This window comes from Anopheles cruzii, chromosome 2, assembly GCF_943734635.1.
Source record: "Anopheles cruzii chromosome 2, idAnoCruzAS_RS32_06, whole genome shotgun sequence".
NCBI lineage: Eukaryota > Metazoa > Arthropoda > Insecta > Diptera > Culicidae > Anopheles > Anopheles cruzii.
In genome coordinates this window covers 15,591,636-15,619,587 of record NC_069144.1, presented here as the reverse complement: position 1 = coordinate 15,619,587, position 27,952 = coordinate 15,591,636, and the positions used below count along the sequence as shown (strand labels likewise).

The 27,952-nt window shown below is 52.1% G+C and overlaps 4 protein-coding genes across 5 annotated transcripts; 3 read left to right on the top strand and 1 right to left on the bottom strand.

The window, feature by feature from the left end:
• The first annotated feature begins 8 nt into the window (after window positions 1-8).
• LOC128268082 (39S ribosomal protein L35, mitochondrial) lies at window positions 9-788 on the top strand. The gene is made up of 2 exons (XM_053005097.1): window positions 9-99; window positions 164-788. The coding sequence occupies exons 1-2, from the start codon at window positions 75-77 to the stop codon at window positions 697-699; spliced, it is 561 nt and encodes a 186-aa protein (XP_052861057.1). The 5' UTR covers window positions 9-74; the 3' UTR covers window positions 700-788.
• Window positions 754-2,338, bottom strand: LOC128268081 (fumarylacetoacetate hydrolase domain-containing protein 2A-like). Of its 2 annotated transcripts, XM_053005095.1 has the most exons (5): window positions 2,271-2,338; window positions 1,955-2,149; window positions 1,477-1,876; window positions 1,075-1,406; window positions 754-1,006 (listed from the first exon to the last, which is right to left on the bottom strand). In XM_053005095.1, the coding sequence occupies exons 2-5, from the start codon at window positions 2,059-2,061 to the stop codon at window positions 847-849; spliced, it is 999 nt and encodes a 332-aa protein (XP_052861055.1). In that variant the 5' UTR covers window positions 2,062-2,149; window positions 2,271-2,338; the 3' UTR covers window positions 754-846. The 2 variants fall into 2 exon arrangements, with proteins under 2 accessions (XP_052861055.1, XP_052861056.1); XM_053005096.1 differs by lacking the exon at window positions 2,271-2,338 and having other exon boundaries at window positions 1,945-2,061.
• A 356-nt stretch (window positions 2,339-2,694) lies between these two features.
• On the top strand, window positions 2,695-4,219 carry LOC128268080 (quinone oxidoreductase-like protein 2). Its single transcript, XM_053005094.1, has 3 exons — window positions 2,695-2,922; window positions 2,994-3,616; window positions 3,683-4,219. The coding sequence occupies exons 1-3, from the start codon at window positions 2,767-2,769 to the stop codon at window positions 4,131-4,133; spliced, it is 1,230 nt and encodes a 409-aa protein (XP_052861054.1). The 5' UTR covers window positions 2,695-2,766; the 3' UTR covers window positions 4,134-4,219.
• An 886-nt stretch (window positions 4,220-5,105) lies between these two features.
• On the top strand, window positions 5,106-6,612 carry LOC128268079 (odorant receptor 56a). The gene is made up of 4 exons (XM_053005093.1): window positions 5,106-5,406; window positions 5,463-6,256; window positions 6,334-6,486; window positions 6,559-6,612. The coding sequence occupies exons 1-4, from the start codon at window positions 5,106-5,108 to the stop codon at window positions 6,610-6,612; spliced, it is 1,302 nt and encodes a 433-aa protein (XP_052861053.1).
• The last annotated feature ends 21,340 nt before the right edge of the window (window positions 6,613-27,952 follow it).

Genomic DNA, 27,952 nt, shown 5'->3' with positions numbered 1-27,952 from the left:
GCGCCGGTCTTACGTCAGTCGGCAATGTTTGGAAAACGGGCCGAAGGTTAGAAATTTGCTGTTATCGAACAAAAATGTTCAGAACCATCGCTGTGTCGGGTGAGAAAATGATACGGGAATCCCTTGGTATTGTGTGATAACATTGACCGTTTTTCCTAAAAAGCCATCCGCCGTGCAGTGGTAACCAGTACGGCGGGCATACGCCGCACTCCGATACTTTCCAGCATTGGATCAGTGGCACCGAAGAACTTTTCGACTCTGGTTCGGAACCACGAGCTCTCGCTACGTCCTGCCGGATCCATCGGCAGTCTCATTCAACCGTCGATTGCACCCCGATTACTTGATGCGGTTCAAGCGTGTCCTCAGTTGCAAACTCAACCTTGCCGCACAGTGATCAAGTTCTCGCTACGTAAAGGCAAAAGGAAGACGGTAAAGGCGGTTCTGAAACGATTCAAGCGCCTCGACTGGGGCGGTTGGATTCGGACCATTTCCGGACGTCACAAGAAGCTGTGGCGAAAGAAGGCCAATCGCAAGCGGCGTCTGCGGCAACACGTCCTCGTCAACGCTACTCAGTCCACGCTGCTGGACAAGATGGTGACGAAGTACTGGAAGCGGCCGCGATACTACATAAACGACCCGTATGCTCCGTACCACTCACGGGAAGAGTTTGTGTACACCAGACGGAGACCCTTGGCGTGAAGGGGCAATTTTTTTTGCAGAAAACGTGCTAAGTAGTGAAACCAAAACGGCCGGTTCGAAATATAATCGATTTATTTGCTAATGATCAAACCCAACAACAAAAACAAAAAACCCGTAACAATGCTCGGTTCCATTCCGGTGCAGTGACTAGGCATCGGGAATAACTTTGTTCTTGATTTTTCCAATCGTTTCGATTTCACTATCGATAACGTCGCCCGGTTTCAGGAATTCGGCCGGCTTGCGGTGCATACCGACTCCAGCCGGTGTCCCGGTGAGGATAACGTCTCCCGGCAGAAGCGTGATGGATCTACAAAACGTGTGCGTAAGTGTGAACTTTGTTTCAGGATGGCCCGTCGAATCCGATTTGCTACTCACTCCGTGACCCGCTCGATGATGTCGTCGATACGGAAGATCAATTCGCCCGTGCTGCCGTTCTGCTTCTCCACCCCATTCACGCTGCACTTGATCGCCAACCGATGCGGATCGGCCACGAGTGATCGGTGCACCACGGCCGGCCCCAGCGGACAGAAGGTGTCCATCGATTTGCCGATCAAAAATTGCCCGCCATTGCGCTGCTTCTGCCAATCGCGTGCCGAAATGTCCTGCGCCACAGTGTAGCCAAACACGTGCTCCATTGCGTTGGCTTTACTGACGCCTTTGGCTTTCTTGCCGATAACCACGGCCAGCTCGACCTCCCAATCAATTTGCTGCGAAACAAAAAGCAGGTCGGTCATAATAGTCATGGGTCTTACGAAGAGAAAACCTAAGCCACCATACGTCACTGATACGATGAGCGATCACGTCCCCGTATGGGCCGACGATCGTGCTGGCGTATTTGCTGAAGAACATCGGCTCCTTGGGGATGGGTTTGTTCTGCTCCTCGCAGTGTCCACTGTAGTTGAGCCCGACACAGAGTATCTTCTGCGGATTCGTAACCGGTGCCAGCAATTCAACGTCTGCGATGGCGGTTGGTGTTACCTTCGAAGCAACGCCCTTTACTTCATCCAACGACGAGCCCGATCGTATGAACGAGATCAGATCCCCTCCGTACCGCTCGGAAATATTGGACACCTTCGTCCCATCGTCCGATAGCAGCCCAAGTAGCTGCTTATCGCCCGTGGCACCCGTGCGGTATTGAACAAAGCGCATGGCGTTGGTCGGTGATTTGGAGATAAATCTATAACCATCAAAGAGGACAATTAACCGAATGTTTAGGTTGCCTCTTCAATGGGTTGCACTACGCACTTTACGCTACCTTCGAGATGAGATGTCCCAAGCGGTATTGCTGCTTCCAATGGTCCCGGCAAAGATGGCTGACAACCGATAACTGGCGCAGCGTGTGCGTAGAGCAAATATCGTCATCGTCGCGGGTGACTTTCCAAAATAACGACCTCAAGTTCAAGTGAGAAACCAGAAAGCACAGCAACGCACCGCTACACGATGCTCTTATCTAAGACGGAAAGAGACAGATCGTTTCGCGATGCAATGCTGATCATGTGGTTTGCCATTGGTGTATTCAAATAAGCAATTCCTAATTTAAAATCAAATTCCAGCAGGAAAAATACATTCACCTTTTGCTGTTCTACGGTGATTACAGCATCAAAACAAACCGATTGGAGCACGCACACCAACACGCCGGTGGCCAATGAAGAAGAGGGTGGTTTATGTTGGGGCCTGGGGGTGAAGCGGGCGCCTGGTACTATGCTGAGGGTTTGTTTTTATGCTTCTTGTTTATGACACAAGGTTGAGATGCAATCTAGTTGGCGATTGGTCTAAAACATGTTGAAATAGACAAACAGATACCATTTTAAAGGTAAATTTTGATGTTAAAAGAGTTTTGTGGGAAAATTAAGATTGTTTGCCATAGCTTCTTTTCCTTAAACAATGAAACATTTTCCTTTATTTCATTCGCATTCAGATTTGAAGCCGTTTTGAAATGATCCGTCATTAATGTCAACTACAATGTCACATTGGTCCGCGAGACCGGTGCCGAGAACGCTGCTGAAACGGGGCGGTTCCGAGAGGTTGGTTCCGTTTTTAGGGAGAAAATCGCTGAAACGGACCACTATGCTGACGACGAAACTGTTCCCCGCGCTCGGGGCACTATCGGAGTGTACCGTCTTCCTGTGCCGAGCCGCACACCGGGCGGCCGTCCTACGTGAGCCTGGAAAACCGATCGTCCTCGAGACGGTGAAAAAGGTCGAGAAGCTGAAAAACGATGAGGTAATCCCCATCGGGTGTGACTCAGGTCGTGGTAGAAAGGCGCGTTTTACCGGCTTCGCTTGTACCCGTAGGTTCGCGTGAAGGTACACTACTGCAGCCTCAACACGACGGATGTGAAAATTATCACCGGTAAACACAAGGAACTGGACGTGCCGCTTCCATTCATACCGGGGCACGAGTTTTCCGGCGAGATCGTCGAGATCGGGAAGGACAATCCGCACTTTTTTAACCGCGGCGACCGTGTTGTGGTGATGAATGATCTCCAGGACCCGAACGGTGGGTTGATTTCGGAGGCGGTGGTAAAGAATCGGGACGTTTGGACCGTGCCGCAGTCGGTGCCACTGCGTGAGATGGCCGTTCTACCGTACGGTCACGGAACGGCCCTCCTCACGTTTGCCCTGCACTGTAACCTGAAGGAGAACGATCTCATTCTCATAACGGCCGGTGCCGCCGGAATGGGACTGGCAGCGATCGATCTGGCCGTCAGTGTGTACAAGGCCAAAGTTATAGCCATCTGCGACACCGAAAGCAGCTCGGACTTGGTGCGAGCCAAGGGGGCACACAAATCGATCAGTATAACCAAAAACAACTACTCGAAGCTATACAAAAACATCGCCGAGGCCCTCGGGGACAAGAAAGCGAAGGTCGCGTACGACGCGGTCGGCAAGGGGTTGCTTCATCTGCTGGCGGATTTGTAAGTACGAACGCGCAAGGTACCCCGAGTCCTGCATCTAACTGCGTGGTCCATTCTTTCTTACAGCGTTGACCCCACCAACGGCAAGCTCATTTCGGTCGATCCGTTCTACAACGCACAAAAGTTTGCCTCCGAAGCACCCGAATTCGAGCGACCGAAGCGATCGAAGGGTAAAGAGGATCGGAAGTCGGAAGAGGACCAGCTGCGAGCGGCACTGCTTCAGAACGTGCAGCACTTTGATTTGTACGAGTATCCGGATCTCGACACGTACCGCCAGATGATATCCGATACGATCGAGATGCGTTCCGAGGGTATGATCGCCGGCCACATCAGTAAGATGTTTCCGCTCGCCAAGATTCAGCAAGCGATCGAGTTCGTGCAGCAGAAACAGTGCACCGGCAAGGTGCTGATCGACGTGCAGTGTACCGATCCGGACGACGATGATTGTGCGGAGGGCGAGGAGAAAAAGGGCAAAACGAAGCAGGAGCCGGAAGGGAAGAAGAAAGAGAAAGACTGAAGCGGAAGGCAACGATCAGCAGTGGTGGCCTTTGTTGTTGTTTCATTTATTAAAATTCTCGTCATCGTTTTGCATTAAAGAGTGACTTCACACCATATTTAACAATAAATACAAACATCGTATTTAAATGAAACCTTTTCTACTTCTTACTTTACGAATCCTAATCCGAAATTTATAAGATCGAGTGTGAGTCTGAAATCCTAACACCGGCAACAAACCCTGCCACCGATATCGGGGGAACGAAAAACTGCATCTTAAATTTCGCTTCTTACTAGCCCAATTTCTACCAGGAGAGCATGAGTAGTTCGGCCGGATGGGTAGCGTAAAAATATACCAGGAAGCGTTTTTAATTTAAAGCGTTGAGCGCTTGAAGCGTTTTTCATTTGAACCCGGCGTGAAATCTGTCATACTGTGAAATATTTTCGGTGGTTTCAAAATGGAAATATTTCATTTTGAAATTAGCCATTTAAAATTGAAAGCTTTTTTACCGGGATGGAAAATGCTTCGAAAAGAGTAACACGCTTTTTCACGCGGGTTATGCTTCTCTAACAGAAATTTGACCGCCATTTGGCTTCTAATGGACTTTTTTTGCTGTCTGTTCTCCCAGCGAAATGCGCATCGAGTTGTAGGCTCAAAATTAGAACAATTGCGCTTTTCGGCATCGATTCAGCCAACTGCAATCGCTTAAAAGAGGAATTGTTAATCAACTTTAGGCATTTTTAAAGCTTCATTTCTGTCCTGCAATGAACACTCATTCCCAAACGCCGTCAAACAGCTGGCAGTTCCTTATGTTAATTATTCAACCGGCCTTGGGTTCGATTACAATTACCGACCCAGTGGCTAATTATGTTACGATTAGAGGAGATAATTAGCCAACGCAAAGCCAAGGAAACAAACAAACAGAAGGGTCCTTAAAAAGCACCCACAAAGCCCTCGATTCCAAGAGTCGCAACACATTTGTAGCGTGCAACCATGAAGCTGAAAGAGGAATGGATTCTTGCGGACGACGTGTTCCAAAATCCTCTAATCGGCCCCGCACTGCGGGCACTAAAGTACTACGGACTGCTGATCCACGAAAGCCAGCCGATGAAGAAGCTGCACTGTTTCCGGGGCATGGTGTTTACCCTGACGATGCTACTGTTCAACGCTACGCAGTACATCGATCTGGGCCAGGTCTGGGGCCGCGTTTCGGACATGACAGCCAACGCGGCCACTACGCTGCTGTTCACGACGATCATCTTTAGGGTCCTGTTTTTCTACCTCCACCGAGCGCGTAAGTGTTTCGTTGCATTGAGGAGTGGGCTGATAAGCTGGAGTTTTTCCGTGCAGGATTCAACAACATCATTCGAGTGGCCCACGAGGGCATCGTGCGGATAATGGACGACGATTGGCAGGCGGAACGGGACATACTGGCCACCAACATTCGCTACCTGAAACGCCTTGCGGTAGTGTTCTGGAGCTGCGCTTTGGTGACGGCCAACACGATGTGCGTTTACGCGCTGGTTCAATATTTTATCTACGAAAGTCCTTCGGTTGGCCACGGCGGCCGGAATGAGGTGGTGAATGTTTTGCGCGAAGTCATGAACACGACCCAAGCGCAGACGTATCCTGCGTCGATCCTTCGCTCGTGGTACCCATCGCCGGCGGACCATTTTCTGGCGATCTATCTCATCCAACTGTACGCGATGCTGGTCGGTCAGCTGATTGTACCGTCTTGGCACATGTTTATGGTCACGCTCATGGTTTACGGGCGGACCGAGTGTAGCATTCTAGCGCACAAACTACGCTACCTTGATCGATATCAGGCCGCCGCCGATGATCGGATGAACGGTCCGACGAACCAACCCCTGGCCACTGTAAACAATTCCGCGCGGCGTTCGATGATAATCGATTGTGTTAAACGACAGTCTCGGTTGGTGGCGTTCACCAAGGAACTGGAACAGCTGACCCGGGCAGCCGTGTTTCTCGATTTCGTCCTCTTCTCGGTACTCCTCTGTGCGCTGCTGTTTGAAGCTTCGATGACCACGTCCGGAGTGCAGATTTTCATCGACATCTGCTACATCACGACGATGACCACGATCCTGTTCCTGTACTATTGGCACGCAAACGAGATCAATGTGTGCGTAAGTAGACGTTTTTCCAATTAACCTCGACCTCTCTTGGGTGGTGCATTGATAGTTTTGCGTCCCGCTTACCGTAGGCTGACGGATTGGCGATGGCGGCGTACGAAAGCGACTGGTACCGGTATGACCGGCGGACAAACAAGCTGCTGCAGATATTCATCATGTACAGCAACAGGCCGCTGAAAATGAGAGCCTTTTTCATCTCGATGTCACTGGACACCTTCATAGGGGTAAGTGGTCCTGGGTGTGGCCCCACAAGGCCGCTTCACTGGTTTGCGGTTTAAGAACGCAATTTCTTTCAGATTCTACGCGCATCTTACAGTTACTTCACGCTTCTGAAGCAGATGACCACTTAGAGCAAAGAAGGTAGCCCTTAGCGATTGCAACCATTACGTGGGGCACCGATGTTTATTTTAAAGAGCTCCACAGTAAATTAGATGATGATTCGATTTTTAATACACAAAATATGGTCAAATGATACGGCTCATTTCGTTCCCATTTTCCGATTATCCGGCGTTTCAGAAGATCGGACTTCCTTGTGGCGTATCTGATCGGCTTCCCTTCTCACTTCCCGTGGGATACATGACTCTCAGTCAAAAACTCCTCTAAAACTCCCACCTGCAACTCGAAAATCCGTCCGTCCGAAAAATATGAAAAGTCTTTCCTTCTAAACACTATTTATATGACCAAACTAAGAGAAGTGGGAAAAGAAGTTCTCCTATCTCTACTTGGCTGGTCATCGATCCCAACCACTTGGGTTGCCCACAAAAATTCTCAGGCCATAAGAACGCCCTCTCGTGTGCCACAGAGCCTAACGTTCAAACTCACGCGCACCAGGGAAACTGTAAAATCAGATCAACCGAACGATCGGTCAGCCCTCCCTGTGCGACTTTTGTCCTCATTAGGCCCGTGCCGCGCGTTGGGCGTCGTTGTCGCCGTGGTCGGGACCCAAAAATGGCCCCGTTTTTCCTTGGCGTGGCACCACCACCGGTGTCACTACGAGCGCAGCACAGAAGTCCTCGCAAAAAAATGGCCTCCTCGGCCAACCGGCGGGACCGTGCAGAGATCGTGCGTTTGATTTATGTTTTCATTAACCGGCCACCGGCCGATCGGTTGCAATTTTCGTCCCGTCCGCGGCCGCGCAGCATCTGATGCAGGTGCGTTGACGGTGACGACGATCGACGAACGCAAACGCCGTTAGCAGGGCGCCTTCTTCGCGCCCCGTTTCGCGAGTGAAGGGCCCGGGCGTGGCGTTTCGTGTGCGTTGCGTGTACGCAACTCTAATCGGTGTCGATTAGAGCAGTCCCCAGCAGCAGCCGGGCGAGTGGCCGAGGTCGCGCTCGGTCACTTTTGGCACAGAAAATGCGCGGCACAATTACTATTTTTCGACCGACCGGATTTGTGGACGGACGAAGAAAAGCAAAACATTAAAACCAATTGGGTATCCGTGTGGGTCCCCAATCTGGACCGGTGCCGTTTTTTCGAAAGCATAACCCAATCCGAACGACACTTGACAGCCCGATCTTCACGAGCTCAAACGGCTCGTTATTGTATCATCGTGCTGGCCACGAGATTGGCTAAGGGTCCGCGTGCGTGGAGCATCTTTATTTAATCACCGTCAAATGTGCCACGCACGCCACGCCACGTCGATGACGCTAAATTGGTCGATTACGTCGCTCGAGCCGATCGATCCGTTCCGATCAGCTCGATCGGGGCCACACGATCGCCGCATATGTAATCGAATTATAAGCTCCGAACGACGATTGAGAACGATCGATCAATCGGCGAGAGTGCGGGCCGTTCCTGGAGTATGGAGGGTGAAATTGGGTTGGGCCGGCCGAAAAGGTGTGCCAAATTTATGACCTAACTGACGTGGTCCCTTCTGGGCCGGAGTCCTTGGCCGGCCGGTGGGCAAGATTAACGAAGGAACGAACGACGAAGGCGGAATGTCTGAGATTTATGAGGTCACTGTCAGGCGCCCGCCCCAACCACCCGATCTAGATCGCTCCCCCGATAGCGCGATCGCGTGGTGTCCGCAAAACCCGGAGGCCCCGGAGATTTGCGTGCCACCACGATCAACAAAGCACTTTTGATACGGGCGAGTGATGTGGATGTTTTGGGGCAGCGGCCGCGTTGCAGGTACCACCACCGCCATCACGCTCGAGGTCAAGAAAAACCAACCACCGACCGTTGGTGGGACCTATTAATGATTTATGATTATGATGTTTGCAAGCTTTTTTGCTGTCGTCCGTCTCCGGGTTTTCGGAACCAGAATTGTAACGCAGTGCGTCGAATTGTGACGGTGCCCCCCCATCAATCAAGTTGGGATAGAAATGTAGTGCACCGCACATGCCGCGGTGCACATAAACTGTTTTTTTCGTAATCACGGTCTCGTAAACAATATGTTAATTTATGTTTTGTGCTGAGGTCGAGCGCACGGTACCATTTTTTGTCGGCCATCAAGAGGTCAGTATGCAGAACATGTATACGGAACACACTGAGTGCCAAAAGAACTCGAACCTATTTCGAGTTTTGTGCCTTGGTATTGAATATTTAATTAAAAACTTCGTGTTTCGCGATTTTTATAAACACTTAAGAGTCATTAAAAGAAGCCGCAAAATTGAAAAATCATGAAGATGCCTTCCCTAAATGAAATGTTGCGTATTCTAACGAGCGGTACCAAAAGACCATCCAGTGAGTTCAGCAAGCCCCAGTCAAGGGCAGAAACTTTCGGTATCCACGGTACACAGGTTCCCCGATCCCCGAGAAGGCTGTTCTGAAAAATGGAGCTACGAAAGCAGGGAATGGGCCCGCAAAACGCACGTTAAAAATGGGGTTCGTTCGAATCGGAGGGGGCCTTGTAAGAAAATTAACTGTCCTCGGGGGGCTTTGGGACTGGGCGAACACTGAAATTGAGATTAAGCAAAAAACAACCCGGGATAGCGACCGTTTGCTGTTTGCCCGGGCGTTGATCATGTCGTGCCGTTACGCAATTGATTCCAGACCGCCGTGCGCCGACCGATTGTGCGGTTCTACCTTCTTTCTTTCGCGGGACACACTGTCCCTGCTTTGCCCTGCCCCGGGGGCGAGCGCTCTGGGTGAGAACGCCCAAAAAGGGGTGGGCCACGCAAAGGAAGTGACTTGGCGAAAGCCACGATCGGTGCAGTGGCCGGGGCCGCGGTGGACCGCAAAACAATTTCGCACCGATAAATTACCAACGAGCGCGGGCTGCCAACACTGGCGCTGTGTGTCGTAACTGGAGCAAGGACATGAGCAGGCGTTGCATGTGCCGGTTGCCCGGCAGGGCGGTGGTTGCTGAGATTCGTTTGTCCGACATGCGAAACCCGGGCTACTGGGCCTGGATAGACGGCGTGGCAAAATGCAAAACTCTTGGTTTAATATTTTAATCATTTCAATTTAAATCCCGACATTCCGACATGTGTCCCGTGTCCCGGGCCGGGCCGGCCGGGAGAAGCACCGAACCGATTGTGTTGTGACCGGACCGAGGCCACACGGAATTATGTTGCCCTCGTAAATGGTTCGTAACACACGTTGTCACTCGTCGCGACCACTGATGGCTTTTTAATGGAGAAATTTATTAACGAACATTGTGTCGCCGCTGGATAAATCTTGTTAAATTTGGTTTCCTTTTTGTCACAACATAATAAAAAATGGCTGGTTGGCTGGCTGGCTGGCTCGGAGACTAATACGAGGATCAGCATTATTGTTGAGCCCTAGAGGTTTTATGATCACCACGCCGGGGGCCGGGTTAGGTTAATTAAAGTGTGGTTTTCAGAAAATAAACATCTACCGAAAGGTGTTGGGAGCACAAAAAGGTGCACCCTCCCTTGCTGGGCAGGAAGGACGTAGCGCGAGCGCGCGCGTGCTCATTATGTTTGTCGGCGTTAGAATAGAGTAATCATCCTGGACAGGTGAAGCAAAAAATCGCGCAAACGGTCGCGTCAGCTGGTGAACGATCTGCGAAGCGAACACTATCTCGGTAGCGCGATCCGGGGCCATAAAACTGGAGGGCCTCCAAAGCCGCTCGCTGGCACACTAATGGTGGTCCTCGAGATTTTAGGGTCCAGAAGCCGGCGGGCCTAATCAAGCCAAACCGGACACTCTGTGGCCGCACTGTGGCATATGCCGTCAAGGGCCGGTGTGTGCACCACGCAGAGGTGCAAATTGTTTAATCGTCTTTTAACACTTTGCTGCCTACCCCCCGGCCTGGTGGCTGGCTAGTGGCGCAAGAATTGCTGTCGATTGGCAGCAGTCCAATGGGTTTACCAATTGTTTCAATGACGCTTGCGTCTAAAGCGATCCGCTTTAGATGGCACAGAAATCCAACTTCCCGAACCCTCATTTCGACGTCTGAGGGATTCCATCGCTCGGCGGCTCTATTTTTGTTTAGCCGACACCGACTGACTGCGCAACAGTCGGCCAGTCCGATCGAATGTGAATTAAAATTAAGCCGTTTGGCGATCGATCGAGAGCCAATTACAGTGAATGCGAAACCCGAGGCTGAGTGCTTTCGAGGGCCGTCCCCGAAATTTTCCGTACCCTACACACCATCAGGGTTTTCCAGGGCAGATTGTGACGAACGCCGGACGGACGCGGGTTGACAGACATTAGATAACGTCACGCAACCCGAATCCGAGCGAACATTATGTTATTATGTTGGCTCATTATGAGTGTGGGCTCCATCAAGGGCTTCGGGATCGTGATTTTTGTTTTACGCCCAACGCTTCCCGACGAAAGCGGACTAAACATTGGCAGGGCATGCTGGTTGCGCGGGTCCCTGTGATCGGTGGTTGATCAGGGGGTGGGTTTATGGTTTCCAAAATCACGAATCCACGTCGCACCGCAAACGATGGGTGTTGATGGACAGCCACTAACTGGAACTTCTATCATACGGGCCTGGGCCGCCTCGGGAACACATTTCGGACCGCCGCTGTTGGATAACACCGCGCGGGCCGAGCCTCTGGAATGTCTCGGGGCTCATTAGCCGAACTCGCGCGCGTCATCATCAAATACTGAAACGAAACGAATTCGCGGTCCGAGGAACGAAAAAAAAAAACAAAACAACGGAACGTTTTCATCGTCCAGTGGATGCGAGAGCGCGCGCGCAGCTGCCAATTAAATCAGCTCGGATCCATCATGGTTAGCGTTATGAATTAATATGTTCACGGCTCTCGTCGCCGATTGTCCACTCGCAGGGGTCCGGCCCGTGAAAGGGTGATAAATTGAAAATGGAAGCACAGGAAAAATCGGCCGTTTCCGGCGCACTTATCAATGGCCCGTTTGGGGTGAGGTTTTTAATGATCTCGGCCATCTCGCTCGACGCGGCCCTTCAGTGGGCAAACGCCGTTATAAAATCACTTTCCATTTGTGGCTCTTCATTATCGTGATAAGAAAATTAATAACTGTTTCGTAAGTAATTCATTACCGAAAAACATGTTTCAGAAATCGATATCAACCGTTTGATTAATTAGCAAATTGATTGCGTTGTTAGGGTGAGAGCACCAATACGCGATTAAATAGGTGCGGTGAAAATATTACAAAACTAATAGGAGAACATACGCGGCAACAAAATGTTTTGCCGTTTTGCCCAGCCTAAATGAGTTGCACCCAAAACCGGCATTCCTGCTCGCGGTTTTATTTAAATTTGGCAATAGAACAGTCCGCAACCGGCAAAAAGTTTTACTTCATCAGCCATTTATACACACGGTAGTCGGCACGTAATGTTGTGCTAATTTTGCGTAAGCTTCCCCGAAAAACTCCCAGAGGAGCTCCCAAATTTGACCTTGGTCCGAGCTGTTCCGTTCCAAAGCCGCAGAGCGCGCGGACTGCCTATAAAAGTGTAACGGACCACAACCAACATTCGCCCCACGGTTGAACACGGGGGCGAATGTTTAAAAATTCGCACAAGCAAACAAACTGACTGGAACGGCCATCGGTCACCTTACACACGTGGGCGCACCCGATCTTAGAAAGGCTCCCTCCTTAGACGGGCGCGAACCTGGGCGCCGCCGTTTGGGAGCACGCGAACGTGTGGTTTACGATGGCCACGATGGAGGAACACCGTCCCCTCGACGAACAATCATCATCACCATCATCATAAACGGGTCTGCGTTGATGGGTTTGCGTTCGACCTTCGAAATTAGTTCTACGCCCCATTCCTTCTGCCTTGGTGGCTCTGTGGGATGGGGGCCCTGACGGGGCCACGTGCTAATCGTGCGTGTTTAATTGCCAATCGTTTTGGCTCCGGCCGCTCTCAACACTTTGGCGCTCTTTTTAGGTGATCATTAGCGTAAAAACGCACACGTCCTTAGGGTGCTTTTGATTATGGTGACCCAAATCGAAACAGGCAATTGCCGCCGGGTGCGGAAAGGTTCGAGGCCATCGCGCACCGGATCTACATCTTTTACCCTGCGGGTGGCACCATCGTGTGACGTTTTGCATCGGCTTCACGCGGTACCGCGGTTGACAGGGGACGATCTCCGGAACGCTTGCTTGTTTAATGCAGAATGACAGGAACTGTGCCGTTTGGTGTGCGCGTTCAATCAAAGACAACGTGTGCGCACGTGATGTCACCTTGAGAGAGTGCTTCAATTTAGGTCGCTTTGTCCCGTGAGCTGTGTAACGCAAAATATCGAACTTTACCGAAGGAAGCAACAGCAAACAAAACACATCTATCATTGCCAGGAAGTACGCGATCGATTCGCGATCTCGGCCCTTTTTCTGCCATTTACGATACGTTGCTTGCGCAAGTTGCACAACAAAGCTTTGCGAAGCAGCGTAATGCGCACAACCACGAGTTCTAATTTGTCAAGCAAAAGAAGTAATAGCAAATAAAAGTGCACCGATCGATTGTTTACCTATCCCTTTACGATCAATCGAACGATCAGATCGGAGCGATCATAACTGTTCGACAAATGTCACCCAGATCGGATCTTTATGCTTAACCCGCGCCCAATGAATAATTTTCTCTCGATTTATCATAAATGGTGGCCCGTTCTGAGTGGCCACCGAGGACGCAGCTTGGGATATATCAAACCAATTCATCGACATGGGTCGTGGCGGTGAGAAGTTGAATTTCCTTTTTGCCTGGTGCCGCGGCACTTCATAGATTGATCCAACTGATGGTGATGGTTTATTATGGCTCCGGGGTGCCCTTTCGTGCGCGTTTGGTGTGGCATGTGGTTCACCTGCGCGCGTATGATAAATTGTTTCGATTTCAAAGCCCTCGCGGTCCCGCCATCAACTTCGCTATTCCCTCGCGGGCCTCGTGTCATCCGTCAGATACAGAAGGATGAACGTCCAGCTCAGTGCCATGCTGATGATAGCGCATTTTGCGCATTGTTTCGTGCAGTTAGGTTCGTTTGTTTATATTGTTATTGGCCACCCCACCACGACGGTGGGGTTCGTCGCTTGACTGCGAGCAGAACTCACTCGGCCAGATGGAGTCGCCCACGGGGAAAAGGTCAGTTGAAATCGAATCGTCTCCACATGGCGCCGCCCTGCGGGAAAAATCACGCACCATAACACGGCGCAATGATTGAAATATCAAGGAAATCCCGCGCCGAGTCGAAAGCGCGCGCGCGCACTTCGCGGTCACATTCTACACATTCTACACAGTTGGCCGGTTCCGTTAGCTGGACACCCGAGAGCGTCCCCATCGCGGTGTTAGATCATCACCGAGAGACCGGATCATCGCCGGAGGGATTTTGTGGAGCGCTGCGCTAACTTTTGCTAACGGTTTTCAAATGTGTCGCTCGGCTGTGAGCAGCCGGCAGCAGCAGCAGCCGCAGTTTCGATTTCCATACCGTCAAGGAAAACCTCTTCTCGCCGGCCACTGAGCATCCTGACCTTGACATCTTCAGCCACTGGCCAGCGCGATACACACACGCGCGTGATCCACACGGACCCTACGGGGGATCGGAGCAGATGTGAATGAGAATCGTTTGTCTTGGTTCGTTAGACACTCGCACCGGTGGGCTTCGAATCGGAATGTTTTGTTTTCCTAACAGGTTTGAGCGGAATTTGGAAAAGAAATTCCTAAAATAACACAATTTGATAGCTCGTTTAGTGAAACCATCGTGGCTCGTCCGTAGATCATCAGTCTGCGTTGCATCGATTAATCGGTTGCTAAGCGAAAGACGTCAGTTCGAACCACGGAATTAAACCAAATCTACCCAAAGTTTGAGAAACCAAATCTTGCATACAATGTTGCGTGCAATATTGCATGCAAGTCACTAGTGGTACCTGCCAGTCGCTCCTGCTCCCCTAGTCAAATTTCGAATCGGGTCTCGGGTTTTTTTTTATATTTTCAAAAATTGTTTGTCCGTTGTCTGTTCCGCTACTTCTTCAAAACTATTGAAGCGTCGTTAATGACATAGATTTACAAGAATGACGAAAGATTTCCCGATATTTTCACACCACAGTAGCATGTTTTTTAACATTTTATGCCATCAACAATTCGTTCACATTAAAACAAATTTAAAGAATCCATTTTGAAAACATAAATTACATGTAACAACATTTAAGGAACTATTACAAAACATGAAACAAGCATATAACAAAACAAATGCTCGTGAATTAATGCTCAATTACAAAGTTAATTAGTTTGGTCTTTGGTAAAAGCCTTTAATATTCAAATATGGCTGTCCAGTTCTCCCAACTAACTTGGGAAGAAATATAGCTCTTAATCGAAATTAGTGCTATCAACCTGAGATTACTGCACTATCGACTAATCAAACGCATTCGGATGAATTGAAATGCCCCCCGATGCAAATGCTGTGACAATAATTTCGTTAATCAATGATTAATGCAACGGATGGTCAGTAATCTCCGCGCTCGTCAGCATGCCGATAAATTTTCCACCCAGCAAATTAGCATACACACTCTTGCCGACATCGAGTTCTTCTCATAAGCCACCTTCTATTTATCACTTCCTACGATCCGTCGGATCACCGTGTTTGCCGTAAGAATTATCGGCGCGCGGCCGAGGCCCATCCTGCCGATCTGCGACATCTTGGGCAATCGGGGAGCGTTCTGCTGCAGCGGCAGCTGCAACTTTGTTGCTTGCAACGCCTGCGCCAGAAGAGCCGGCCACTCCGGCGCAGGAGCCAGTCACGCGCCCTCTCCCAGGAGGTCCGTCCTGGGGCATCGTTTTCCTTTTTTGCTTTCCGCGTTGAAGATGTTGCTGCTGGGCACACTGAAGGCGCTTGGCGCTAAGCAGAGCCGTTACATCGGTGGGCTCTCTTTTTCACCCATCGAACAGCGGCGCAATCCATGCGAGTTTGTGCGAAAATTTGTTTTTAATTAACCATCAAAAACATGGCGTGTCCACGGATCGACCATAAATTATTCATTCGTGGCCCCAACTTCGTGATCGTATCAGGGCGCAGGGCCCTGAATGAATGTGTTTCTGTGTCTCCGGGCCGGACCCACTCTGACAAGGCGCACACATGTTTTGTGTCCTCCTCGAGCCGGACAAGACGCTGCGCTTAATCACACCACGGCCGGACCATACAATGTTGCGCACTCGGGCTGCTCTCCGAAGCCCGCGATCAATATTTCTTTTCCACTTGATCCACGGGGGAGCGCGCACAGCAAATGCAAATAAATGCAGTTGCCCGTCCAGGAAGTGGCCACAGTGGCCGCCTGCGAATCCCTTCTGCAGGACCCTTCTGACAGGGTGACAGTGAACTCTTGCTCTCGACTGGGAATCATCAATCGCCCTGGGCCCACACAAAGCTCACCGCACACGATCGAGAGATTGCTCAAAGAGACGTTTGTGTGTGAGTCGTGATCGAGAGAGAGAGAGAGAGCGAGAGAGTCCCTGGGCAGGGCGAATGGGAAAGTGTTGCACTCGACTCCCACCTGACTCGACGGAGTCAGTGTGCGTTCACAGGACCGCCTGAACGCCTCGATATCACATGCTCAGCTCACCGATGAACTGAAAAGTGTCTGGAACACTCGTGCACCAAACTGTTCGACGGCGCACAGCTAGTAAGCACAGCCGGGATCACGATCAAGTCAAGTTGATATGCTGCGCGTTGGATGAACCTCCTCAACATGCCGCCAGTGCCTCCTGCGCACTAACACTCTTCCCACACACACGCAGAGAGAGAGAGCACGGAGAGTAACACTCTGCGCGAGTCTCTCTCCGTGGCTGCCCTTCGGAACGGCTGATCGGTCGGACGGTTCCTTAACGCTCACCGAGCTCTCCGCGTAACCCTTTCTCCGCGCTCCGATCGCAACCACCGCCACCCAACCGCCCACCGCCCCCCGGTTGTTGATTGCGCAGATTGCCGATCGCTTCGCGCGCCGAGTGCGAGCCGAGCGCGGCCCTCGCGAGCGCTGTTATGCTGCGCGATCATTCGCCTCCTGCGATCAGTGTACGCTACACGGTCCGTGCGCGAAGAGGTGTCCGTTGTCGAGTTCCCGCCTGTGTCCCGCCTTGCTGCCGTGCCGTGGCTGACCGTCGATCGCTCGCTCGATCACGTACAAGTGCGTGCTTCTTGTTCGCCCAGGTCTTTCGGATAGGTTTCGGCACCGGAATGTACCGTTTCGATCGGTAGCCGTCTGTCAGCGGTGAGTGCACCGTGTGCTTTTCTGTGTGTGTGTATGTGTGTCGGTATGTGGCCTCCAAATCGTCAAACCCTTCCGGGCCCCCGACCCCGTATCGATCGGAGCTAGTCGGATCGGATCGGAGCAGCGAATAATAATTTGGAACAGCGCGACGGCGGCGCAATGCATCGGACGGGGGGGGTTCGCGGTCTGCAACGGCGCGCAAAGCAAAGAAAGTTGCGGCCCCGATGGTGGTGATGATGATGGTGCATGAAAATCACACCCAAATGGATCCGATAGCGCCACCGCGCTGATTTCTTTTCACCTGTGGCAGTGAATGAAGAAAATGGTCAATTGTCGCGAGCGTGGTGAAAACAACAACGCTAAGGATAACAATCTCACCACTGGCGTGTGCGTGTCCGCGTGTGTGTGTGTGATGGGGTGAAGAAAGCAAACTTACACCGCGCGCACGGTGGCGATCGGAGCAAAAAACTCGGCATCTCCTCGGGAAGGAAAGCACCTCGCGACAGTGCGGACTGGACAAATGTTACGTTAATCGCCCGTTTTGGACCGCGTCGACCGCTACCGAGATGGCCGCAGCCGCTGCTGAGGCTGCTACTAACCAGGCGACTTGTTTAACTTGTTGACTTGCCGTTGACTCCTCTCCGGGGCTCCTCCGGTTTGTGAGTGAGTCCCTTCCTGTTTGGTCGTGTGCGATTTGTGGCGCGTATTTACCACCGGTGCGTGTGTGCGTTTGCGTGACGCATATTTCAGGGGTTTGAGGGGCGTTGGGAGGGAGCCCTGCCCTCCCTTCCCGTTGCCTGCGAATGTGAGAAAAGAAACGCAAACGCGCACACAGAGACAGACGGAAGGAGCGATCCGAAAGGAAGCGATTTGTGTGGTTTGTGTGATGATCGATCGATCGATCGATCCGGTGATTGGTGTGCAGTGACAATGGCGGGGGGGTCTCGGGCGGCCAACTCGGGGGCTAATCGAGAAACAATAAATAACGATCGTACGTCTCGTGCGATTCTTTTCGGGACGGAATAGGCAATCGGAACTTGCCGGGTTGGGTTTGTTGCTTTTCTGCAATAAACGCTGCAGATCCGGGAACGGTCGAATCCCAGTTCCGTTCCCTTCCCACCGCCGGGGGTCAATCGCTTTTTTCCGGCATCCGAGAGTGTGATTGTGGCCATCGTCACCGTCAACCGTTGGTCATCTTCCGGTTGGGTTCCGGAGTTTTGTTATGAATATTGCTTTTCTTTTCCCATTTCTCTCGCTCGGTCGCTCCCGGGCGCTGTCCATTTCTTTCACTTCGCCCCGGAGGCGGTCCGGCCTCCGGGAAATCCGTTTGCCGTTTATGTTGCCGTAGTCGTCCGGTGTGTGTGTGTGTGTGTGTCGCGATGCGGTGGTTCCGTTTCGGTGTGTGAGCGATGCGACGCGCGGTGTCGCGGTGGTGCATTCGGTCGTTGGGGAAACGGCCCCACCGCCCCCCCCCCCCCCCCGCAGTGTTGCCTCTTATTGTTATTGCGCCGGTGCATAACGTGGCCGGCCACGGCCACACGGAGAAAGAGTGCTTTTCACCTGCGCACCAATTAGCGCGTTTTTCGTCGAGCAGCAACGGCAGCAGCACCAGTGGCAGGTTTTCACATACAGCACTGCCCAGGGGCGGTCCGTGGGGCCAGCAAACAAGCGGGAGCGGAATGCCGAGAAATCGGATTGAGATGTCGATGGTGCAGCATAACGCACTCCGCAGGCCGCGTTTCGATGGCGCCGAAAAACTTCCCGCGGACCTTTGGGGGGGTAAGTTTCAACCAGTGTTTCTCTACGATGCGGATCATAAATTTGCACTTTACATAAACAAAACGGCGCTGCTCTTCACTATCTCCCGTTTAGTCTCGACCTTGGGTCGGCACCCTCCGCTTTGCGTTTATCACGTGCCGTAACACCCTTGTGGCCCCCGATTTGCATACTCCGAGAGCGCTTCGATCTGGGCCGACACGAAACATTCCAGCGACGCAGACACACAGTTCGATAACACTTTTGAACGGCGTGATCGAACGGAAAGCTCGCGCGCGCGTCTGGGGTGTTTTCACCCGGAGAAATGCCAATTTGTTCGGCCACGCGAAATCGCGTTCGGCCCCACGCAGCCCATTTTTATGAGCCACCGTGTGCGCTGGAATGTGCACCCCACACACACGCGTCAGGCATCTCGCCTTGTTATGTGGCCAACATAAGCCCCAAGCCCAAAGGGTGGCGTACAAAATAAACAATTCAATCGCCCAATTAAATGACAGAAAGGGCTCAGCTTTATTCGAATATCATTTTCGTTCCGGAGCCGGATGCGTGTGCGTGTAGCCGGCAGACGACTTCATCCACTCTGCAGGTGATCGACTTTCGGCATCAATAACCCTCCTGAATGTTGAGACCGCGGGGACCACCAAAATTGGACCACTCAATGCACGTAACACTAACGGGACTTGACAATGCGTGTACCGGCCCGTGTAACGATGACGCAACCTCGGCCTGGCCGGACATTTCTCTCTGACCAGAACGCGACGCTAATGGGGCGCGTGCGCCCGCTCACGCTTTCTTTTCCGTTTGGGCTCCGCACGTAAAAGCTAATTTTCACCCACACGACATGGCCGCGGCCGCCGGTCCCCGGGGAAGGGTAATGATATAATTAAGCAACCTCTCGCTGGTCCACAGCATCAGCATACTGCATAATTAAAGCCGTGCAAAACATCCCGTTTCAGCCTTTTCGCTCTCGCCGTCTGCGAAGAGGTTCGTCGCTTGCCGCGGCGCGTTCAAGTCGCGCGTTGTTTGTTTTGTCGCTCGCTGTCACCGGCGAAGGTCTCGTGCGACTCGCGTTTTCGGACTCTAAACTCTGTCGCCGACCAGCGCAAATTCACGTACGGCCCGGGCAGCCGGACAATGGCTAATGTCCACCTACACGGGCTCCCGCGGCGGAAGACACACAATTTGTACCGTGGGAACCGGTGCGTGCGTGCGGGACTGCGAAATGTTGCGAACGATCGCAGAAAGCGCACTAACCCGGGATCGGACGCCCGCAAGATGAGCCCGAGAGACGCTCGACATTCGGCTTCTTCGGACCCGCAAGATGATGGGTCGGGACGGGCGGCACAGATATGAGCGCGCGCCGGTTTTTAGAAAGGTGCAGCCGATGATATAATATATTCGCGCCAGAGAGGTCGCGCATATCGCGTTCAAAGGCCAAAACCGCAAACGGTTAATCACGTGCGGAGCGCTGCAGGGCTCTCGGGGGTTTGAAGATCAGCAGGGCTCCCTCCCGCCAGGAGTGTGGAAGCATCTTGAATTTGTCAAGCAGCGACCAGCAAATAACCACCGTCATTGTTACTTCTGTTACTGTCGGGTGGCTCGACCCCTGTCGGGTGTTAGCAACAATATTGACACTACCTACATATTTATTCTGTCCGCTGCAAGGTGCGAAGCCAACAAACGGAGGCACACGCGACGGCCGGCGGCCAGGTGGATGGTGCCCTGAAGAGTCACCTCCTCCCGGAGGTAGGACCTTTCTTGTTTTACGCCCCCCGAAAGTGAGCGAGTGCCTCTGGCGGGCGAACTCTGGCGAACCCCGTTTTTTTTTTGCAATCCCCAGAAATACTTGGAGCTCTTGAGAAGAGGCTCTCCTCACTTGACAGCGGGCCAGAATGTGCGCGGAGGTTGGCAGACACGCAAAAGCATTGCATCAGCAAGAGGCCCCGGAGCCCTTCACTCGCTCGATATCGATCGCGCCGAGACCGTCGAAATCAAGATGCGAGGCGACACGGGTACCGCTGCGTATGGCGGCGGTGGCAAGTCCCGCTTCGCAACAGAGTCTGCCGAAAACGGCGAACGGGCAGAAAAAAAAACAGCTAGGCCACCGGCAGAAATGGGCCGCGCGGATGGCATGCTGGGGCATTTGCATCACCTGCGATGAACCCATCCGTGACGGCAAGGTCTTCGGAGAGGTGACATTGCACGTTGGCCCATCTGGTTTTGGCAAATTGATGTCACTCCCGCACGGGGTGCCGGAAAGCAAAACCGAGATGATCCGCCGAATCGATCCCGTCGGTTTCCCGCCACCCGATTTTTGGTGTTGCCCCACCAATGGGTCACGCAATTTTAGTTCACGGGCAAATGGTTACCGGTGGGCAGTGAAATAGCTTTAGGCCATTGCTCATCACGATCACGCTATGTTGGGGATGCTTTTTCATCTTAAAATCAACACGCAAGTGTGTGTGTGTGTGCATTAGGAGCACGATCACCGTGAGCGCGTGCTCGATTATGCGTAACGAGAGCACATGATGATGCTCGCGCGCGGTTCATGATCAATCTGGCGCGTGGTAGTTAAAGAGCCCAAAGGTCCAACCAACCTTTGCTAGTCCCGATTGCGTCATCGTGTTGATGTGTGAATTGGGTTAGTAAATCAGCACACGGGAAGACGTAACGCAGCTCGCTCGAAGGGAAAAGCGAAAGCAAGTTTAGGTGCAACAGAACGAAGTCTGTACCCATTAAGAGCCACTTGGCAAACCACTATTGTAAACTACCATATCAAACATGTGAAAATATACTACTACTACTACTACTACAGAACGAAGCGACCTGATCCAACTTCGCTCCGGGAGGTTCTGGGCCGGTCTGCGGAATCCGTGGAAGATCACGCCACCTGCGCGTATCGATACGAGTGATGAATCAACCCATCGCTATGTGGCCTGCGGTGTCCTTGACTGATTGTCGCTACCTACAAAAGATTAGCGTTAGGTGTATAAATGGTTTAAATTATTTTGGACGCACCACCAGGTTCGCCGTGTAAACGTGTCGAAAGCGTGAGGAACTCCGTACCGGCTTCGATTCGGGCAATACTCACCAACACCAAGGAAGCAGCGCCTCGCGATCTCTAGTGGTGGCCGCGTTGGCTTCGCGAACTCTAGAGTGTCTCTCTCTGTAGAGAGTACACTACTAGGCCAAAACGGCGGCCACGGCAATAACACAAAAAATCCAGTTTCTTCACTATGGCGGGGAAAAACCTGCCGGGCAAGTTTCGTGCGCGCGTACATCATGTGCCATCGCCCGTCGCCCGCTTCTCCCGGCCAACCGATGGTGATATCCCACGGCCGCCGTGATGCGTTCGAGAAGATGCGCAACATTTGGCATTTGGCAGGCGGCAATAGATTCGGATAGCACGCCACAGCACACCAGCACTAGGACACCCCGCACTCCGTCCGTCCGGTTCGAGCCGGGCGCTAAGAAGATCACGAGTCGCCGTCGTCGAGGGGGTGCTAAGGCTAAAGTGCACCCCGAGCACTCTAGAGCCCGCTGCGCCCGTCGATCGATTGACGATCTCAAGATGGGGTTCTCTCGATTGGTTGGCTGGTTGGCTGCCGGTGCTCTTCTGCCCAGCTTCGTGGGCTCCGCAACTAACACATCGAAAAGGCGCGAGGTGCTCCAAAATACTCACCCACCCGGGCGATACGAACACTGTTTTCGAATAGAGGCCCGTTGTGCAGGCTTCGGCTTCACATTAACATAAATCCAAGGATTGGTTCACGGTGCCAGATTTGCCTGTCCCTGAGAGCGAATCGGAAATCGCGGATGTCGATAGATGATTTGCACTGTGAAGAAGATGTTTGACGAAACGTGAGTCTTCTGACAGATGCGCTCAGTTCTTACCGTATCTTGATGGACCTGAGATTTATTTTTCACTGAATGGTGTCGAATGTTAATTATTGTTTAGAAGTATTGGATTCACACAACAGGCCCGGTCGCCATTGGCAATGTTTACTAGATTGTTTTACTACCACATCCCCACAGCTACCTACCCGACAATCAGCCGTTGGTAACTAGGTCTGATTGAACGTAGAGCTGCCAAAAATTGCTCCAAAGCGCGGATCTTGTTACAGATCAACCGAGTTGTCCTATCAATTGAAGGCGCGTATCGATATCAGGACCCCTGTCTGGTGGAATTACCACAGCGAAACGACCTTCACGCGGCCATTAGTGGTCTGATCGGCAATACCGCAGCAAATCGATTGTAAACGCCACGTTAACGCGCGCTGGTGTGCGTGTATGCTATGCTTAGCATAGCAGTCGCCGGCGGTGCTTGCATATTTTCGGTGCTCCAGCTCCAGGAGCTTGGAGTCGTGCGCGCTTCACATGTCACACGCTACCGTTTGACGCCAATCTCCCGCCGGATCCCAGAGGGTTCCAGGATGTTATACAATCTCTGAAGGCACCGTGTCGTCGTCTTTCACTTTGCACCGTGCGCCACGGCTGTGCACCGTGCACATTTCATTGCACTTTTCCTGCGCCAAAGCTCGTTTCATCAGCGAAGCGAAGCCCCCCAAGGGCCCGTTCCAGTTATTTTCCTTTTTTTTCTCCCATCCGCGACAAACCATCCCAATTGGGACAATTCGTTCGCGACAGTTTATGGCCCGGCCATAGCTGCCGGGGCTCTGCCGTTTTTTTTTATTTTCATTCTCGGCAACCTCCGCGAACGCGAATGTTTGTTTGTCAGTTTGTGCGCGAAGCGAACCTCCGGGAGCATGTCTGTTGGAGCTGCCGCCGGTTCGTCTCTGGCCGCGGCGTGGTGGACACGTTCAACTTCTTCGTTTCAGGCAGCTTCCCCCTCGCGCGGCTGTGCTGTGCAGCTCCCGAAAGATGTAGGTTGTGTGTGAGAGGTTGTTTAGCAGAGGTCTCCCGCCGACGACCGCCGCTTAACGACCGCCGACGGTGGGAAGCACCGAAGCACACGTGTTTAGCTCTTTTACGCCGTGGCCGTGCTTTGTTTTGTTTTTGTTTTCCGTTTGACAAAATGATTTTTTAAACTTTCCATCCATAAAAAGAGCAAAGCACCGGGAGGATCACATAACGCAGCATGGCGACCTCACGTGGTTCCCACATCATCATACGGCCACGGACACGATTGTTCGGTTCGGGCACTGCCGGCACTGGTTGTGTTCTAGGAATTGGTTTTTAATGGCAACACTTATGGCGCTCGTCGTCGCCGCCGTGTGTAGGAGCAGTAGGGCTCCCTATGGCCTGTCTTTATGCAACGGTATGTCGTGGAGGTGGGCTATGATGCCGTTTTGGTATTAAACTTTAAGTACGCACTTTGCGCGAGGCCGCTGAAGTTCGAGCGCCGTAATCGAACCCGGTATGATTCATTTCGTTTTTACGCTTCCTTGCGCTTGCTTTGTGGCATTGGCCGTGTGGCTGGATGATTCTTTACGACGACGACACCGATTGCGACATGCACTCAGACACCCCAGTCGAACGCATCCCCTACGCACGGGGGTGTTCCCACAGTGGTGCCACCCAGAAGTAAATAAATGCTGAGTCTGATTTAAGACACGTTTCAAAATGATTTTACTCTGCTCTCTCTCACCTTCGCTCTCTGTGGGACACTGTGGAATTGGGTGTAATTGTGATGTAAAAACGAAACGGCCCGAAACGGCGGGCGTCGCTGCAAATGATACCCCACTCATTCGTGACGGATCGGCATTGAAGGACCGCCCGGCGTACTGAACTCGAAACGATTTAAAATGTTGGGCACTTTATTTAAATAGTAAATGAGCTGTAAATTTTATCACTTTCCCTTACGATACGCTGGCCCTCCGATCGATCGAGCCGAACGAAAACCGGGTCAAAGGGCTGCCGAATTGGTCGTCGGTTTAATTGGATAATTGAGTCCATCTGGGTGTCTACCTGGGTATGTACCAGTCACATCACTCGAACCAGCATCGTCAGCAAGCTTTTATGCACTTTTCGTGAGTTTCGTACGAAAAATGCATTTTGCGACGCGACAAAACCACACCGGAACTCGAAGGGAGGCTTGGGCCCCCCGGGCTTGGGTTATGCGATTCGCTGGCGGCCACTGATTGAAATGCGTGTGACGGAAACTAGGTGACGGCAGAGTAGGGTGCGCGCGCGCCCGTCCGCACTAAAAGCAACACGATATCCATCCAGCCAATTTACCGATCAATCATGTCAATCCATCGGTTTCGGTTGCGCCGCAAAGAAAGTACCAATTTGCGTAAATATTATGGGGCACACAAATTAATGGCAAAGGGGGCCACGCATTGCGTAGCGACCGACTGGCGGGTGGTGGTGCGGACACTTGTCCAACAACGGGCGTGAGAGTTTTCTGCCGTGGAACACGGCCATTTCAATCCGAATCGAAAATACATAATGAGGGAGATGGAAACCGACTACAAATGGGTCGTAGCGCGGTGGCAGCCTCCGGTGGCTTTTCATGGGGTTTTCCTAATTTCTTCTCCACCCCCCAGCACATACTTACTGTGGCGCAGTTTCGTGCTACTCAATTCGATCGGAGCCATTACGCGAACGGAGCGTGTGCATGGGCGCGCGCAAGTTACGCCAAAGTCAGTCGTCCACAGTTTGTTTAGCTCCGATTCAGTTAAACCATTTTGTGGTTGCATTTGGAAATGCAGTGCCCATTTATGTAACGGCGGAGAGATGCAAGCCGGCGCGGCCTTCGTGTGACAGCACGAGAAAGTGACAGCAGAATGCGCAGAAGGAGGAAATTACTGTTTGACACGAGTTCGACTACATGTGGCGCGTGGTGCGGCCACACCGTGGCTGGTGCAAGATCCGATCCGATTCAATCGAGCCCCTTCTGAAGCGGACTCGCTACATTCAACTGCTTCTGTGTGATCCTTATCGGAATGACAGACCTCTTTAAGGCCTTCCCCTCGGGGGTTTTGTGGAGCCACCGAGTTGGTTAGCTGTGTGTGTTGGGCATACGATTTGGCCGACGCGCCATGGCCCCGAACCGCGACGCGTCATCAATCTTACGGTAGCACTACGATTTGCAATCTGCATATTAATTGTCCGGCCCTTCGGCGCCAATGACCCATATTTGCTGGCTCCCTCCATCTAACGCTTGGCGCTTGGGTCGATGAAGAAGATGGCGACAAGAATCAGCAATTTGGGCGTATCGAGAAATCTAATCGCCCCGACCCATCGCCAGTCCGCCGCGTGACCGCGACAAATTCACATCACTCCGATGGCCGCCGGTGGCTTCTTCTTCGGTTCGGGCGGGTGGTACACGAATTTCATCACGGTGTCTCGTCTCGTCTCGGTGGCCTGGCTGCCCCGCCGCGGTGTTCTTATCGGATCACGACCAGTGACCAGTTTCTCACAGCAGACTTTGTTTGAGCGCGTAAAAAGCTCCCGACCCCGATGGCATGGCTTCCACACTGGCCAAATCAACTGCTTTGCATTAGATAATCTCATCACACTTTAAGTGCATGGCCAGCCAGCGTTGGGAACTCAGTCCACTCGGCGATTGGGATGGTTTCCACCTAAAATAGACGTGTCAAGGTGATTGGTTGGCTAAAAACACGGCACGCACTTACCTATACGACCAGAACGGTCTCCGGTCTCGATATTCTTCTTGCAGACCGTCTCGGAACAGAACATTTAACAGCTTATGGCCCGACGGCATTCGGCAGTAGAGTGTTTGTGTGTGCGTTATCGGTCGGGATCAGTTGCTGATAAACACAATGAGCGGCTTCATGCAACGATGAGAGTTTCGTCGTCGGCAGCCGTCGGCCCTCCGACGGTGCTGTTTGCCAGCACGTAGAGCATCCGGTTTATAGTTGGCTCGGCCTGGCTCTCCACCAGCCAGGCAAGCCCGACCGTCAGCGCAAAGATGATCCCGAACAACAACACCAGCAGCCCGATCAGTGGCACCAACACACAGCACAGGCTGCAAATTGATCAAACGATTATTTGACACCTCCCGATTTGACGATTGGAACACGAGTATGTCAAGGCCGTGCGGCCGAAATCGGGCGGGGCGACTTGCCTTCCAAAACAAACACCGGACTGATAGCACGATGCGCAGCAGAAGCAACAAGACTTAACGCACTCGCCCATCGAACCGCCGCACCGGGGCTTTTCGGGGGAACAGAATCTCTCCGACTCTCCGGCGGTGGACAGACTCGCACCGGTACACAGACTTACTGCGATTGCTTCACCTCACTACGAACGTCATTCGAGCAGCTCACCCTCATGCGTTGGACCGAGCGACCGTAACGCATCCCATCCGGCGGCGGGAGCTCGATGTTTACTTCGTTATCGCTGATAACGCACTGAACCCGGAACGATTCCGACGTTCAGCCCGAGGGGGGATGGCATTTTGCGTCGCCCCATATGAACAGCGTTCATTGTATGGGTCCAGTGTCTCGCCTTGAACAACGCGACAACAGCGCGGCCGCCGTGTTTTCGTTGTCGGGCGCACGCTCGCAGTAACCAAACGACGGGACATTAAAAAGAGAAAATAATTAACGCTGAATCCACGTTTTACGCAGCCACTTGACGAGTTCCGGGACCGAAGTCAGAACGGCTCGCCGCGTCGGTTAGATGGAAAATAGCACCCGCCATTCGGTAGCCCCATGGCAACTGAAGTGGAATGCACTTCAACCGGGAGGACATCACACGCACCACACCGTGCAGAGCAAAAAGGAAGTGGTTGCTAAAAATCGGCACTTGGTAATTAGTAACGCCACGTGCCGGAGCCAAGAATTGCACGAAACTTAATATTATCACAAAAGATTAAAAGAATCGTTGACGTGTGTGTTTTTGAAACGATTCTTTTGATGCCGTTTGGACCAAGCATTAGTTATTAATCTATTTATACGATATCTGATTTAATTTAGATCGATGATCGTTGATACAAACTGAACCTAATGCAACCCCTTACAAAAACTTGTTTATGTCATTGCAAACTCCGGAACGGAACCACAGAACGCGGAAATCGAACTCCATTTAAAGTCGCACCTTTTAAAAGCTTCCCCACTATCAGCTGTTCGCAATCTTGAGCGTTGCTTCCTTATTGATAAAATTAGCAAGTTCTGAGCATCGGCACCATCAAGCGGATCGATCATGCTTCGGTACGTCGTCTGTCGACCACTGCGTGGCAACGGGCTTCGTTGTACCTTCTTTTGCATTTAAATGTTCCGTTCCGTTTTTTATTCACCGTTCACTGCTGCTTGAAACACCCAAAAAAAATACCACGTTCTATAAATATCCGCTTTACAACCTGCCGCGTTTACGACGCCGCGGCGGCTGCGG

What these genes read in the sequence shown, in the direction of transcription:
- LOC128268082 (XM_053005097.1), top strand. Translation starts at nt 75, where the DNA reads ATGTTCAGAACCATCGCTGTGTCGG. An exon ending in CAGAACCATCGCTGTGTCGG is followed by an intron (nt 100 to 163) that starts GTGAGAAAATGA and finishes TTTCCTAAAAAG; the next exon opens with CCATCCGCCGTGCAGTGGTA.
- LOC128268081 (XM_053005095.1), bottom strand. Translation starts at nt 2,061, where the DNA reads ATGACGATATTTGCTCTACGCACACGCTGCGCCAGTTATCGGTTGTCA. An exon ending in TGGGACATCTCATCTCGAAG is followed by an intron (nt 1,877 to 1,954) that starts GTAGCGTAAAGT and finishes TGATGGTTATAG; the next exon opens with ATTTATCTCCAAATCACCGA. An exon ending in TCGCTCATCGTATCAGTGAC is followed by an intron (nt 1,407 to 1,476) that starts GTATGGTGGCTT and finishes TTTGTTTCGCAG; the next exon opens with CAAATTGATTGGGAGGTCGA.
- LOC128268080 (XM_053005094.1), top strand. Translation starts at nt 2,767, where the DNA reads ATGCTGACGACGAAACTGTTCCCCGCGCTCGGGGCACTATCGGAGTGT. An exon ending in AGAAGCTGAAAAACGATGAG is followed by an intron (nt 2,923 to 2,993) that starts GTAATCCCCATC and finishes TTGTACCCGTAG; the next exon opens with GTTCGCGTGAAGGTACACTA. An exon ending in CTTCATCTGCTGGCGGATTT is followed by an intron (nt 3,617 to 3,682) that starts GTAAGTACGAAC and finishes TCTTTCTTACAG; the next exon opens with CGTTGACCCCACCAACGGCA.
- LOC128268079 (XM_053005093.1), top strand. Translation starts at nt 5,106, where the DNA reads ATGAAGCTGAAAGAGGAATGGATTCTTGCGGACGACGTGTTCCAAAAT. An exon ending in CAAACGAGATCAATGTGTGC is followed by an intron (nt 6,257 to 6,333) that starts GTAAGTAGACGT and finishes CGCTTACCGTAG; the next exon opens with GCTGACGGATTGGCGATGGC. An exon ending in CACTGGACACCTTCATAGGG is followed by an intron (nt 6,487 to 6,558) that starts GTAAGTGGTCCT and finishes AATTTCTTTCAG; the next exon opens with ATTCTACGCGCATCTTACAG.